Here is a 15,917-nt window from a genome sequence, read left to right on the forward strand (position 1 = left end):
TATCTAATCGAATGTTTACACACATGTATAGAGTATTAAATATAGATTAATTATAAAATTAATTGTACCGTTTACGACTAATTTGCGAGACGAATCTTTTAAGCTAAATTAGTCCATGATTTGATAATGTGGTGCTACAGTAAATATATATATCGGGTTCATAAACCTAGGGTCCCTCGTGGACCGGCTTCCCAAATAAGGGCTCGGTCCAAGCAGACAGCGCGCAACTTATGGACCGGCCTAAATATCTAAACAGCAAGACAGAAGGACAATCCAATCACCGACCGGAAGGCCTGGCCAAGGAGGAGCGACGCCCGTTTTCCGACTCCGGCCTACCTCTCCGACCGGAGGGCTCACTTCGGTCTCTAGCCCGCCTCCAGACGGTCTCTCCTACCAAAAGGCCTTGCCAAAACACTACTTACGACTCCGACCCCACGTCTCCGATCGAGGTACACAAAAACCTTGCTCACTGCTCGTCTCCGACTGGCGCGATCAGAACTGACTGGGACCAACCGACCGGGGACGCCCGCTCGAAAAGGGCCGGGGAACGAACGGAGAAAGCAAGGCAGAGCGCACAAGTCAAACCACAATACCGGGGACTGTACCCTGTACGCCTGCAGAAATAGTACTCTGCAACCTCCCTGACACAAAACAGTGTTGTATGTGCCGACATTTTTCCTACAGTATTGTGGGCGCCATTAACTCCCATACGGTAAGGCTCCCCACGTGCCTCTGGACATCGACAGTGTTGTGGGCGCCGGTATTTACCGTACCGAGTGAACATGGTGAAACTCCTCACATGCCTCTAGGCATCGACTGTATAGCAGGTACCGATATCTGCCATACCCAAACAAAACGACAGAACCTCCCACATACATCCGACATCCAACAGTGTTGTGGGCGCCTACCATCATCTTGTACCCGTCGGCGTGGGCAACAAGGCTTAGAACCATACGTACTCTCTCCCTCTCACATGTAAGGCCATCCTCTTCATTTATAAAAGGGGGATGCGCACTCTCCCAACATTCAAGTCATGCCAGATTCATTAGATTGATCAAGTTCACTAGCTCACAACCACAGAATCGCCAGGTTCGAACCTCAAGCACACGCTTGAACACTTAGCTCATAGCGGAGCTCCTATCGCTCTCGGCCCTTCCGACCGGACCTCTTGTACCCCCCATCTTTCTTCTTCAAGTTTATAACTCCACTGCAAACTTCGAGTACTTGGGCTCAGGAATAAAGTCACCGACCGACTCAAACTAGATGTAGGGCACGTTGCCTGAACCAGTATAAACCCTGTGTCATTGAGTGTTAGGCCACCTCCGATCACGACGTAAACTACAAATATTTACTTGTTGGTCACTTTCTGCACCGACAGTTGGCGCGCGTCCATGGGGAAGATGTTGTACGGTCAACACTTTTTGTCATCAGATGGCCCACTTTTTCGCCACCTTCGCCATGGTGGGCTCTAGCGATATGATTCGTTTCGGCTCACTGGAATTTCCGGCGCTCCCACCTGTTGGGATGTGGGTTCCACCCATCTTCGAGCCATCCCAAGCCTTTCTCTTTGGAAGCCTGGACTTCGTTGCTGACCGGCTCGGCGTACCGCGTACTACACCTCCGTGAGGAGGCACTTGTTCCGGCGCCCTCCATCGGCTCTGGGACGCACGACATCGATGACGCGGCATCTACGCTTCATTCCGAGCAGACTCTCTGCTTAAACCCCGCTGTGAGTAACGTACATACTGTTATTTACTTACTATTCTCTATCTTCCACCGATTATCCGAGGGGACCCCGTTGTCCCCGCCGCAATTGCCATACGACCGGTTCCCCTATGGCCTCATGTCTCCCGCGGACGCGTATGCCCGGGGGCTCCGAAGGATGTTGACGATGTCCCCTATCATGTCCGTATTCGTGGGGATGGTGAGCTACGCTCCCACCTGTTTCCTCAACCTCATGGATAACGACATTGAGAGTGACGGCTCCAGCATCAGCGACGTGGCACCTAGCCATCGTCCGTCCCTTGAGTGTGCTATGGCGGATGCTCCGGAACAACCACCGGTGGTAATGGAGTCCATGTAGACTCACACCCCTCCGGACCTTCACGCAGAGACCCTCGAGCTCACATGGGAGCATAGCGAGGAACTACAACAACAGTGGCTGCACTAGCCACCAACTACGCCAGTGCGCTCGGCGCACCACACTACGCCCCGTGCGCATAGACCGACGAGCGGCGCCTAAGGTCACACCCGTCGGGTCCAGCGCAACACCATGGACAGGGAGAATGATCCCCCACACTTTGCTCAGGCCAATCAGAACATCACCGCTGTGGAATACTTCTACGTGGCCTGCCCGAGCCGAATGATCCTCATGAACAGGCAATCCACCACAACCTCCAGGGACTAGTGGAGACCGCCGCTGTTCAACAAGCGGAGAGCTCCATATCGTGACACCGACTCATGGCCTCACTCCCCACTAGGGGAATAGGGACACAGCAGACAAGTCGCTCCACCCGCTCACCGCTACAACCATCGAGCGCAGCACAAGAGGTCGCACCTGCACCTCATCTTGACTTGACGACCGCTCCGCACCGACCGCCTATCTACGCATGGCTCAAGCCGAACCGAGACGCACGTAGTAGCGACCGGAGTCCTAGCCCTGATGGCTCGGGACCATGGACCTTTGTCCAATGCCTCCAGTGAGCACTACTCCCGCCATGCTCCAACGGAGGCCGAGGCAAAGGCAAGGCCAAGCGCCAGGATAAGGACGAGGGCCCTTCCACGTAGAAGGGAAAAAAGAATAGAAAAGATCGCCGCCGACCGGCCAACTCCGTGTCGGTCGCCACGGCTGATTACACGGACAAGCACCCCCAGCAGGACCTTCCGAGCCACTTCCACGAACTCATGGAGAGCCCATGCACCAACCACGCCTATCCCGTCAAACACCTCTATAAGGACTGTGAGCTCCTCAAGCGCCTTCTGCGATAGGCCGGCGGGGCAAAGGCAGAAAAAGTCTAAGAAGCAGTGGCCAAGAAAGGGGGCGTAGCGGGCAAGGATCTGAATGACTGAAGGTTGAAGTAATCCAACCAGACGGCTACCGACTGAAGGACGACAATGATGACATTCTCACCAAGCGCTTGGAATAGCTATGTTGTTTTTTCTTCCCCTAAATTTGAGTCTTACCATTGTTTACTTAACGTTTGCTCCTATAAGAGCACCCCGACCCGAACACTTTTCTGCCCCGGGTCGCTCGGGGGCTCCACAGGGGTACACTACTACCTCTCTTTTTCATTTACTATCATATGGTGAAACTCCTTCTTACCCAAACAAAAGGGTAGTTCGTTCCTTTAATTTGCCTTGCGTAGCTTTGCTTTAAAACATTCCGACCGATCGCACCCTACCCTTTCCTACGGTTACAAGCAGTTGAGCCTCGCGGGCCACGCCCCGGGCTCCCAAGGTTGCAGCCTTCGGGATGAATCGGCAAGTACGAGAAAGAAAGAATAAAAAACAAAATTATGCCAAGGGAAAACTAAGAAACAAAAGGGACAAGCTTCCCTGAACGGAGTGACCCATCACAAAAAACAAAACTGACTGTAGTCATTAAGTACACAAGAATGTTTACACGGGGGCTCCCCCATGAACTTAACCTTTTTACATCTACTGAACTTCTTATACTTCACAAACTATTATGGCGGCTCGACGGCATCTGCTATCGGTATGACCGGCGAAGGCGTGGGCTGCTCACTCCCTGGCGGGACAACATTCGGCTCGATCAAAACCAGGGCGATGTCCACCTCTGACCCAGGCTTCGTACCATCTGCAGGTTGGGCGACGTCCTCTAGATGTACGCTTCTGGCCATGTCTTCACGGTAGACGTCCATCACCCACTGTGCAGAGACTTGCTCTGCCACCAACCTTGCGTTCGGCAGCAAGCTCTCCCTGAGCGTTTGGATGTCCTCCGTGCTCAAGCCGTCAGCAAACCCATTGCAGATAGTGGCGAAGTCCAGGTTCGAGTGGTACGTCACCACCGAGGTCAACATGCCCAACGCTCCGTAGAATAGCCCACTTGTGATAAGATCCCGAACCGCATCCGGGACCTCCGCCAGCTAGACAGCGGGCGCGCTAGTACTTGGCACTGACCCGAAGACCTCCAAGATGACAAGCTAGGCAACGTTGCGGATCTGATCAAGTTCCCCCTCAAGAGCACGTCGCTCTTCATGGGACTTGGCCAGCTCCTCTGCATTTTGGCTAAAAGTTGCCTTGACCGCTCCAGGTTCCCCTCCAACGACTTCACCTTTCCGCCCATCCCTGAAAGAAGGGCAACAAGATCAGAAACAGGCTGAAGGGAGAAACTAACACGATAAAAAACAAAAAAGGTACGTACCGATGCTGAAGTTCTCAAGGGTGGAGAATTCCTCCGCCTACCGGGCCACCTGCTCGCACTGTCGGGCGCTCGCCTCCTCCGTCCCCATCACCTGGCACCGAAGTGCGAGCACTTCCTGGTCTACCTCCGACTGGGCCTTCCGCTCTAACTCTAGGGCCTTACGCGCCAACTCTAGGGTGTTTTGCTCTGACACCAAGGCGCTCCGCTCCGACTCAAGGGTCTCCAGGGATTTTTAGAGCGTTGTCTTGATGTCCGCCAGGGATGTCCGCAACCTCGCCTCGGTCTCCGCCTGGCGGGCCTTCACGGCCTCAAGCCCCTACTCGGCGATGGTCGCCCGCTCTTCTACACGTTGTCCCTCCACCCGCATCGTGGTCACCTCGGCCGCCTGGTCCTGGGACTCATGACAGGTGGACTCTAGCTGACGCTCAAGCTCCGCCACCTAGGCATGCTCCATCTAGAGGAAGCAAGACTTGTGGGATGACATCTCTTTCAGACCCTACGAAAAGTAAGCATGCTGAGGCAACCAACAAGATATTTAGAGGTCAAGGACAAATACGGGAAACTCACCTCCGTGGCGAGCTGCAGGTCGACCTAGACTAACTGCTGGGCGGACTTAACCCACTCCTAGGTGTCCTCAAGCCTCAAGGACAGGTTGGCAAGTTCGGACACCGTGGCAAGTCCTTTTCCTCCAAGGATGTCCCAGAGCTGACGCTCCTAGGAATCTCAAAGGACGAACCGCACCTTTGCCAGGTCCTCGGGGGAGGGCCACTCCAGGTCACCCTCCGACAGCCCACCGGAGGGCCCAGCCTCCGATTGAACCACCGTTATCTCCCACGACGACACCGACAGCTCCACCATGTCATCAGCCTCGTCGCCGAATGGGATATCCACCACCTCAGTTGCGTGGGCCACCACCAGGCGTTCTAACTCCGTCCCAGCCACGTCTCCCCTGGTGCCTTCGGCTTCGACTGTGAGGGTGAGCCATGTAGCCCTCCACCCGGTGAAACAGGGAGCTCGGGATCGCTGCCAATGCCGCCGCCGCCGCTACCACCGTACCAGCAACCGACCCAGGGGCACCACCCCCATAAGGGAAGGGCTCAACGGGGCCACCCTGCCCCCCCTGCCGCTTGTCACGACATGCTGCAGGGTGAGCCTCCAAGTCTCCTGCATGGGAGTTGGGCGATGCTCAACCCCGTCATCGCCCAGCCACTAACAAAAAAGTGTAGGTAAGTCACACTCCAAAAATGCTCAACAGCAAAAGATCGAAAAGAAACAAAGAAAAACATACCAAGAGGTAAGCGGCACGACTCTGAAGGCAAGACCCGACGTCGATGGGCCTACAGGGCAAGGACCGCTCCCAAGCTACGACCCCGTGCCCCCTCACCTTAGCCGGGGGCGGAGTCGTCCCAACTAGCTCCTGCCCGACCTATGGGTCGGCGTGACCCTCGGCTCGGGACTCCCCGACCAGAGTAGTAGGCGAGGCATCCTCTAGCTATGAGTCATGCGTTGGCGCTAATCCTAGCAACGCACAGATGCCAGTCCGCTCCTTGGACCGCTCGGTTTGCTCGCCTGTGTTCGCGGCAGGCGGGGACAAGACCGGCGACGCCACCGAGGGGCGTGGTGACCGCGTCTGCTTTGCCTCCCATTCGCCGACGGCATCCACGCTCACCACGTGCTTCCTCGGCATGGGAACCACTGCGTGCCTTCTGCCTCCTGCTCATCACCAACGGACATCGCCGTAGGGTCGCGACTCTCCGCTATGGTCTCAATGACCTCCCGACTTTCCTCCTCCTCGGAGAAAACCATGTCATCCACATTTGTGGGATCCTCTAACTCAAGATCTGACTCAACATCGCTCCTACGTTCCTCAGCCTTCACACGCCGGGCGATCTCCTGCTCCTTCTCTTGCTTCTACCGAATCTCCTTAGTTCTCTTTTTCTTCCTGGCATCCACATCTCCTTCTGGGCGGCCTACCGGGCCATGCCCTCTAGTCCCTTGGGAAGGTGCATCTAGGACTTATAAACTCCAAGTCCCTATGGAACGGGTGGCTCAAAATCAAAAAATAGGAAAGCAGAGGAAGAAGCACAGACTAAATAGAAGGGAGCATACCAGTCTAGACACGATCATGGAGTTGAAAGGTGCGGGCTTTCCATTGACCTTCTCTTTGGGCTTAACTCCAAACCTCATCGTTCGGCAGCTCCTCCGGCGACGCACGGTCCGGGTCCATTGGGTCATTGTACTTTTCACATCGGCTATGTCCTCTCCACCAACGATGTAACCCAATGGCGGTAGAGGGTGTGGAACACACGCACCCCATCAAGACCACGACGTATGAGCTTCCGTAGCTCCTCCTCGATGATCTCCACCTTCTTCTTCTCTCGATGGGCACAACCCCACGACCAACTATCCTGCTTCTCTGGCCTCCCACCGGTGAACGCCGAGAACGGCGCCTCCGCTGGATTCCTGATATAAACCACTCCCCATGCCACCCCCAGTTGGAGTCGTAGGGGATGTACATGGGATATGAGCCTTCCACGCTCGGTTTCCTCTGTAGGGCGAAACCCCCCACCGGCACGACCTCGGGCGGGTTCCCCACCGACAAAACTCGCCTAGAGAAGAACCGATGGAAGAAATCCACGTGCGGCTCCATCCCGAGGAAGGCCTCGCAGATGGTGACAAAAGCCAGCGATGTGCAGCACCCCCATCGGATTGAGGTGCTGCAACTCCAAACCCCACTCATTGAGGAGTCCACGCAGGAACTAGTGCGTGGGGTATCCTAACCCACGCTCATGGACGACGAGAAAGGAAACCACCTCGCTGCGCCGAGGTTGAGGAAACTCCTCCCTCCTAGGAGCCCTCTAGTGTGCCACCTCCTTCAGCGGCACAAAGCCCTTCATGGCGAAGGCCTTCAACACAAACTCCCTCACCGTGGATGACCTCAAGTCTGACATTTCGCTCCAAGATCATGAAAGGATTTGTGAGTTTTTCTCTTCTCCTTCTTTCTCTCCCTTTTCTTTCCTAGAAACCACCGCGGCTCTCAAGAACACTCTCGGCAAGAAGGAAAAGGAAAGGAGGCGGCAGATGAGGAATAGTCAAAAGAATAGGACGAAAACCTTCTCCCTCCTCCTACTTAAGGAAAAGGGTGCGGCAGTTGGGGAAGGCGCGCCAATTGGGGGAGATGAAACGGTGGAGCAAAAAACCCTCTCTCTTTCCCATTTAATGCAGATGGGACACGCCCTGACCAATGAGACGCGCCCTGCCCGATGGAACGACGCCTGATCAGATAGGACGTGGCTTGGGCATGGCCCACCACTACGACGAGCACAAGAACCAAAGTGCCACCGCACGTAGGCAGCCCTTCACTTCCCCAGGTAGGACTTAGAAAAAACCCAAAAACGAGATCTCCACCAGAAGAGACCATCAGGCTTCCTAAAAGTCAATCGAACGGCTTAGGAAAACACACCGAGGGATAGGTAAGGAGCAAAGGGACGCCCCATGTAGGCCATGCCGACTCTGTCATGAACGACGAGCACGGGTCCCGGTCGGATATTTCTGACTAGAGCTCTTCAAACCCCGTCACATGAGTCACCAAGGTAACACTCTGACCCCCTCTATTTCTTTATAATCATTTCATGCATCCATACATGCATTCATTCCATACGCCCATGCCCCTCGGATGATTCGGGCCCAGAACCACTCGGGAGCTCAGAGACTAAGCATCACACATGTAGCGAAATGCATCACAACGCTCCGTGTAGCGTCACGAAGCGGTAGTTGCCTCATTCGACATGAGCAACGATCGATCGAGGTTCAAAGGCCGGCCCACGAAGGGCTCGAGGCCACCCCACGTCAAACAAAGCCAGGGGAGACAACACAGATGAGCCGTGTGCGACCCTCGCCCAGTCTGGCAGACAGGGTCATCTCAACCTTCTCGTTTGATCCTAAGCCTCTACCAAGCCTACAGAATCTCCATCGAGGGAAGGCCATTAGGCCACCCGAGTCGGTCTCTGGAATGACCCAGGCATCTGTCGAGTTACATGTAAAGGAGCAGTGGAATATTACAAGAGGGCTATGCCAACCCTGTCACGAACGACGGACCCAAATTCCACTCGATCATACCCACTAGCGAACTCACCTAGCGCGTCACTCAAGCCCGAGCGATCGGGACAAGGGACAAAATTTAGCCCCTCCGATTGTGAGAAACCGAGGACGGAGTAACACACACAACTCAAACCGACTCCTACCAAAAGCCCAACGGGGCTCGGGGGCTCAAGACACCGAACGCCTAGGTCTATGACCCCGAACTCGCCCCATCCATCGGCTACGCTTCGACTGCACACCAAACGCCTAGGTCTATGACCCTAAACTTGCCCCATCCGGCTTCGCTTTGACTGCACACCAAACGCCTAAGTCCGTGACCCTGAACTCACCCCATCCGGCTATGCTTCGACTACACACCAAACGCCTGGGTCTACGACCCCGAACTCGCCCCATCCGGCTACGCTCCGACTGTACATCAAACGCCTAGGTCTGTGACCCTGAACTCGCCCCATCAGGATCCGTGAGCCCCGGCTCATCTAATACCTAAAACTAACTAACTAACTACCTTGGCTGCGTGGGCTGCACCGAGGTCCGGATCCATGACTCTGACTCGCCTGATCTCATGGCGCGCACTGACGCCAGGACCCACGAGTTCCGTCTCATCTGATCCCTAAGACTAACTGCCTTGCCCGATCCCACGACGCGCATCGACGCCAGGATCCGCGAGCTCCTCCTCATCCAATCCCTCAAAACTAAACTGCCTCGACTGCGCAACGACGCCTTGGTTGACTCTGTCTCAACTGAAAAACACGCACACACGCCCGTTGACAAACACCCCAAATGATTCTGCCCAAATCGCCCGGGGGCTCGGGGGCTACACCCGCGGGTGCGCTCGCGCGCACTCGCTGACGAAATAAAAACCTCCTCCACTGTCAACACAAAAAAAACCTTAGATGATTCTGCCCAAATCGCCTAGGGGCTCGGGGGCTAGACCCACGGGTGCGCTCGCACGCACCTGCTGACGAAACAAAAACCTCCCCCGCTGGCAACACGAAACCCCCCCCCCCGGATGATTCTGCCCGAATCACCCGAGGGCTCAGGGGCTACACCCGTGGATGCGCTCGCGCGCACCTGCCGTCAAGACAAAAATCACCCAAACGATTCTGCCTGAATCGCTCGGGGCTCGGGGGCTCCTGTCGGGTTCATATACCCGGGGTCCCGCGCGGACCGACTTCCCAAACAAGGGCTCGGCCCAAGCAGACAGCATGCAACTCATGGGTCGACCCAAATATCTAAACAGCAGGCCAGAAGGGCGATCCAATCACTGACCAGAAGGTCTGGCCGAGGAGGAGCGACGCTCATTTTCCGACTCTGGCCCATCTCTCCGACCGGAAGGCTCGCTTCGGTCTCTAGCCCGCCTCCGGATGGCCTCTCCGACCGGAAGGCCTGGCCAAAACACTACTTACAACTCCGACCCCACGTCTCCGACCAGGGTACACAAAAACCTTGCTTACTACTCGTCTTCGATCGGCGCGATAAGAATCGACTGGGACCAACCGACCGGGGACGCCCGCTCGGAAAGGACCGGGGAATGAACAGAGAAAGTAAGGCAGAGCGCACAAGTCAAACCACGATACCGGGGACTGTACCCTGTACACCTATAGAAATAGTACTCTGCAACCTCCCTGACACAAACAGTGTTGTAGGCGTCGACATTTTCCCTACAGTATTGTGGGCGCCATTAGCTCCCATACGGTAAGACTCCCCCCACGTGTCTCTGGGCATCGACGGTATTGTGGACGCCGGTATTTACCATACCGAGTGAACATGGTGAAACTTCTCACATATCTCTGGACATCGACAGTATAGCAGGTACCGGCATCTGCCATACCCAAACAAAACGACAGAACCTCCCACATACATCCGACATCCAATAGTGTTGTTGGCACCTACCATCATCCTGTACCCGCGTGGCGTGGACAACAAGGCTTAGAAATATACGTAATCTCTCCCTCTCACATGTAAGGCCACCCTCTTCATCTATAAAAGGGGATGTGCACTCTTCTAACATTCAAGTCATTCTAGATTCATTAGATCGATCAAGTTGACTAGCTCACAACCACAGAACCACCAGGTTCGAACCTCAAACACACGCTTGAACACTTAGCTCATAGCGGAGCTCCTGTCGCTCTCGGCCCTTCCGACCGGAGTCTGACCGGACCTCTTGTACCCCATCTTTCTCCTTCTCGTTTGTGACCCCACTGCAAACTTCGAGCACATGAGCTCAGGAATAAAGTCACCGACCGACTCAAACTGGACGTAAGGCATGTTGTCTGAACCAGTATAAACTATGTGTCATTGAGTGTTAGGCCACCTCCGATCACAACGTACGGTAAAACTATAAATATTTACTTGTTGGTCACTTTCTGAACCGACAATATGCTAATGACGGATTAATTAGGCTTAAAAAATCCGTCTCGTTGAGTACTAACGAATTATGTAATTTATTTTTTTATTAGTATCCAAACATTCTATACGACACCCTCATTTAACACTTTCTAAATTTTAGTCCCTGAATTCAAACACCCTCTTGTTTGACACCTCCCCCGGCGCTGGAGTAGGCCTCGTGCTTGCTGCCCGCTGCCATCATCAGCCTATTCAGCTATGGCTAAAACGATCGTAAATTATTACTGTCGGCTGATTTAATATGAGAGAAAAATTCTATTTTAGCTGGAAATTTACGATCGCTTACCACCCAACGAAGAGGCCGCATGCGTGCGGTCTGCGGTGCGATTCCACAGCGATTTGGCCGTCGTGACCGGTGCGCTGCAGGCTGCAGCAGCGCGGTCGTTTTTACCGGCCAGAGCAGACAGATCCGGCACCGGCAGGCTATCAGCAGGGCTTGTTTGGTCCAGCCAGCCATCAGTCTGGTAATAACTTGGGTGTTTACAGGTGGCTCGTTGCTATTCGGCGCCGGCATGATTTATTAGTACCGTCCTGATTCCTGAGGGCGTGATCGCTGCGATGGCAGATTGCTTGGATCAGCTTATGACGAGTACTCGTAACCGTGGAGCCCCATCTTTCGCCGCGGGCCAGCCGGAGGAGCCGCCTTTAACGGTTTCCGAGGCGGCGGCAAGCACGACCTCCTTTAAGGACCAATCACGTGCAGTGGACAGGCCCGAGCCTAGTACCACTGGTGTCGGAGCCGCGTGAGGTGTGGCCATGGCCGTGCTCGCCTCGCCCGGCCGCCCCTACGGCGTGCCCTTCAAACCTCTCGGCTTGTGTTGTTGCGCGCGTGGGAAGGGATGGAATTCCCCACGGGTCCAAAAGAGCAAGCGAGTGTGACCGGCGGCAGGGCCCGCACGGTTGACACAAAGTGATCCTGGTGTCTGGAGCTCCGGATAGAGAGGCCCCGACAACGGAATTAGAATGTGTTTCCCTCCAAATTTAGGTCGAACCGTTGTGAAATTGACGACAAAGTCACGGTCACATACATAAATATATGCTGATGGAACTACAGACCCTCGTGACTCGACATGCGAGATGATGAGATGAGAGATACGGGCGGCACATAAGAGGAAATTATGAGACGAGATGCGTGTTATCCAATCCCCCCAAAATGAACAAAAACAACAGATTACATTACAATACACGAAGATTTATGGCTATAATAACCCCATACACTCTCCTTGAACGGCGGCGGAGGAGGAACATGCAGATTGGCAGACGAACCTGGACTGACGCCGTAGCCTGCCTAGTACAGGCGGAGCACGCTGCGCGGGAACGACTGCGTCGCCAGCGGCCGCCCGGGCCCGGCCTTGCTCGGCAGGCCTCCGCCTCCGCCTCCGCGCGGCCGCCCGCTGCCGCTCCGCATCGGCGTCAGGTAGAACCGCAGCATGCCGTTGTCCGGGGCGGCGCGCCCGGGCGAGTAGCGCGCGCTGCGGTTCCGCTCCACCTGCGCCTTTGCGTGCGGCTCCTCCCTCCGCCTCACGTGGCCGTTGGCGTCCACGTAGCTGCGCCTGGAGCTGCCGAGCCCGCCGCTGTTGCTGCTGAACGAGCTGCGCGCGCTCAAGTTGCTGTTGCACCGCTGCATCTTGGGGTTGGCTCCGCGGACGCGCAGGTCCGGCCACGGCTCGGAGAACGAGCGGTCGGCGATGTCGGACGGTCCCCCGCTCCTGCGCCCGGCGGCGCGCCGGTGGATGAGCCCCCAGAGGCTCCATGCCTTGCGCCACCGGCGCGGCTTCTTGACGGGGCCGGACAGTGCCGCCTCTAGGCTCGCGGAGATGTCCTCGATGAGCGAGTTGGAGCTGAAGCCGCGGTCGAGCAGGTCCTCCGCGTGGTGGAAGTGGTAGAACTCGGAACCGCCAATTGGGGACTCCCTCCCGATCCCATTTACCGCCGACGGCATCGGCCTTGGATCCGTGACCTCGAAGGACGGCCTGCGTACGGAGCTTGAACGTTCCAGGCTCCAGCGCCTGCGGCTGGAGGAGTCCAGGTAGTAGTCTCTGGTCTGCAAGGAGCCACCTGGTGGCTCAGGGTCAAAGTCGTCTTCCACGGGGATTTGGCCATCGGAGCGCTCGACGATGTCGGTCGGTGTGTCCTCCAGGACGGACAGGATGGGTGGGAGGCGGGAGAGCGGCGGAGGCGCGCGCCCGAGGCCAATGCCGGCGCCGGCGCCGAACAGGTACCCGTCCCAGGACGCGCGGGGCTCGTCCCATGAGAAGCCGGCGTCATCGATGGACATGCGCGCGGCGTCCATGGAGAAACGCGGGTCGGTGTCGCACGAGCGCCGGCCACCGGCGAGCTCGGAGCCTGCCTCCCCACGGAGGCGACTCCGGCGAAGGAACGACGGCTTGGAGGGCTTCTCCGGAGGGGGCATGGCCGCTGCCGCGGCCTTGCTCACGGCAGCCTCCTTCTTGAGCTTCTGCTTGCGCCGCCACTTCTGCCACTTCTTGCTGAACACGGAGGCGGCGACCCAGAAGCTCCCGGCGATCTCCTTCAGGTCTTTGGGCGAAGCCTTCTTGGTCTGCGCCGACTCGAGATCGATGTGATCCTTGATGGCCTTACCTCCCTGGGCCGCATTGCCTTCGGCTTCCACCTCGCCGGAAATGTCCATCGGGACGACGACGGGGTCTTCCTCGACCACCGGGACTATCTCGTCGGGCTCCATGACCACTGGGATGTCGTCCAAGAAATCGTCAGGGATGCACGGAGCCTGCGGTGGGGGATGTACGTCGACGGCGAGCGCAGCCGCTGCGGTCGACGACGAGGCCGGGAAAGCGCCGAACGCCGTGCCGTCGCGGACGCGGTCGCGGTCGTCCTGATGGAACAGCGCCCACAGCGTGCTGCGCCCCCGCACGTCACACGAATGCCGCTGCGGCTCGTCCGCCCTGGCGGCAGCCGCCGCCGCCGCTGCGGCCAGAGCGTCCCCGCCGCGGCCGCACGAGAACGACTTGCACCGCCGGAGGTCCGGCGGCTCGGCAGGGCCGGACGCAGACGAGCTGCCGGCGGCGAACGGCCTGGCGAAGAGCGACCGGATGGCCGATGTGGATTTGCGCCCCGGCGCGGAGGCCGCGGCGGCGGACGCCTCGAGACCCTGGAGGCGCTCGCGGAGGCACGCGGCGCAGAAGCCGGTGAACGTCTCGCCCGGGTGCAGGTCGCAGCTGGTCGACACCGACCGCCGCGCGGGCGGCGCCGGCGGGTCCATGCGCAGCGTCGTCATCGCCCCCCGGGCGTCACTCCCCCCGCCCCCCACACCCACACCCCCCGACGTCACTATGCGGCTAGTACAGTTGCACCATTGCACTCGTGCTGATGCGTGAGGAGGGGGTTGCCGGTGCGCCAGGCCTCGCGTTAAGTAGAAGAGGCGTGTATCGGACAGGGTAAAAGGGTGAAAAGAGTGAGGAGAGAGAGAGAGGAAAGTGAAAGTTAAAGGCGAATCACGGGCCCCGGCGCGGGCAGGCCTCTTGTCGCTCTCTCTCTCCTCCTCGCTCTCTCTATTCCTTTTGCTCTGTATAGCTCTGCCCGCCGTTCTTGGGTTCGTGGCTTCGCCTACGCGTTCGCAAATGCGATGGTGAAGGCGATTTGCCCTGACGGCTGTTGCTCGAGACCAAGCTATTCCTTGTCTTTTTACTGGTAATCTCTGAGCACCTAACCCGCAGTAACATGAGTTTGATGACCTTGCAACCTCACTGACATAAGTGCCATTTCGTCATATTTAGCTGGTTTACCCTTCTTTACTCCTACATGCCTAGCTCCATTTTCTTATTGAGCCACTATTGTCAGAGGTATATGAACGAGTCGATGATGCCAGACTTCCATGGACAGTGAACACACCTGAGGATCATTCAGACCAAATTAGTTAGATGCATCCATATCAAAATCGTAGCTGAAGCTATTCTTATCAGAAAAAAAAAATATATACAGAATTGCAACTGATTTGCAGGCACCTAGTTCCACAAAGTACAGCTTTAGTATAAGCACTGCAGTCATATTCTCAGCTTTAGCACAGCTTTGCTCGCTCACACAGTTTCTCTCTTTCTCACACACATACAGCATCCTGCAATAATCTATAGGTGTTGTCCGAGTGTCTGTCCTATCGGGATTTGCCCGATCTGAAAGCGATTATATGGGCATAATCTGCACGCGTGTAGTAAAAAACGTCACTTTGCATGAAGCAGCGAGCAAACGGCTAAGGGGCCTAGGCATAGACACGAGCTCGGGCCCAAAAAGCCCTAGCCCAGCCCGATTTTAGCCCGCTAGGGAGGCTTGGGCAATAGCTTGCATTTGTTAGCCAAATGAAAAGAGCCCATCTAAAGGTCTGTTTGGATCGGCTAGTTATTGGTTAAAGCTAAAAGACAACTTAAATTAGTTGGGATTGACTAGTTAGTTGGTTGGTTAATAATTAGTTGGAGATTTTGCTAAAAAGGTTGGCCCACTTATTAACCTGCTGTTTGGATGGGCTATGGCTAAAAATTAGCACGTGAACAATTAGAGCAATGCATCCAAACATGCCCTAGGTCTAGTGCGAAATTAGTTTTCTATTCAAATGTAAGAATCACGACAGACTTCTCGAAATATGAGATGCGCAATTGTTCTACGAGTGAGAGAGTACATGTTTTACCTCATCAGCATTTATCTTTTAGGGACGTGCCTGTAGGTGTTTTGAACCGGCGGGCCCAAAACCAACTAGTGAAAATGTACTGCATGCCCCTAATCCCGGATGGTGATGCAAAGAGACACAAGGTTTATACTGGTTCAGGCAATAGGTGCCCTACATCCAGTCTGCGAGATCGATCTTATATTCCTTGCACCGAGGTGCTTGTAGTAGGGTTTACAAGCTGGACGAGAGAGGGAGCTAGTCCCAGGTCCCTGCGTTGAGCAGCGTGGATTGCTTGAGATGTTGATCTATTGCGGTGAGGAAGTGAATGTGTGTTACAGAGCGTAATGTGTTGCTTACCGTGTGTCTATCTGAGTGATGTCTCCGTCTGCG

General features: G+C 55.9%; 1 protein-coding gene across 1 annotated transcript; it reads right to left on the reverse strand.

Moving 5' to 3' along the window:
- Window positions 1–11,911: 11,911 nt before the first annotated feature.
- On the reverse strand, window positions 11,912–14,164 carry LOC136453553 (protein OCTOPUS-like). Its single transcript, XM_066454113.1, has one exon. It carries the CDS (start codon window positions 14,145–14,147, stop codon window positions 12,180–12,182), a length of 1,968 nt encoding a protein of 655 aa, XP_066310210.1. The 5' UTR covers window positions 14,148–14,164; the 3' UTR covers window positions 11,912–12,179.
- Window positions 14,165–15,917: the final 1,753 nt, after the last annotated feature.

This window comes from Miscanthus floridulus, chromosome 5 (assembly GCF_019320115.1).
Source record: "Miscanthus floridulus cultivar M001 chromosome 5, ASM1932011v1, whole genome shotgun sequence".
Classification (NCBI taxonomy): Eukaryota; Viridiplantae; Streptophyta; class Magnoliopsida; order Poales; family Poaceae; genus Miscanthus; species Miscanthus floridulus.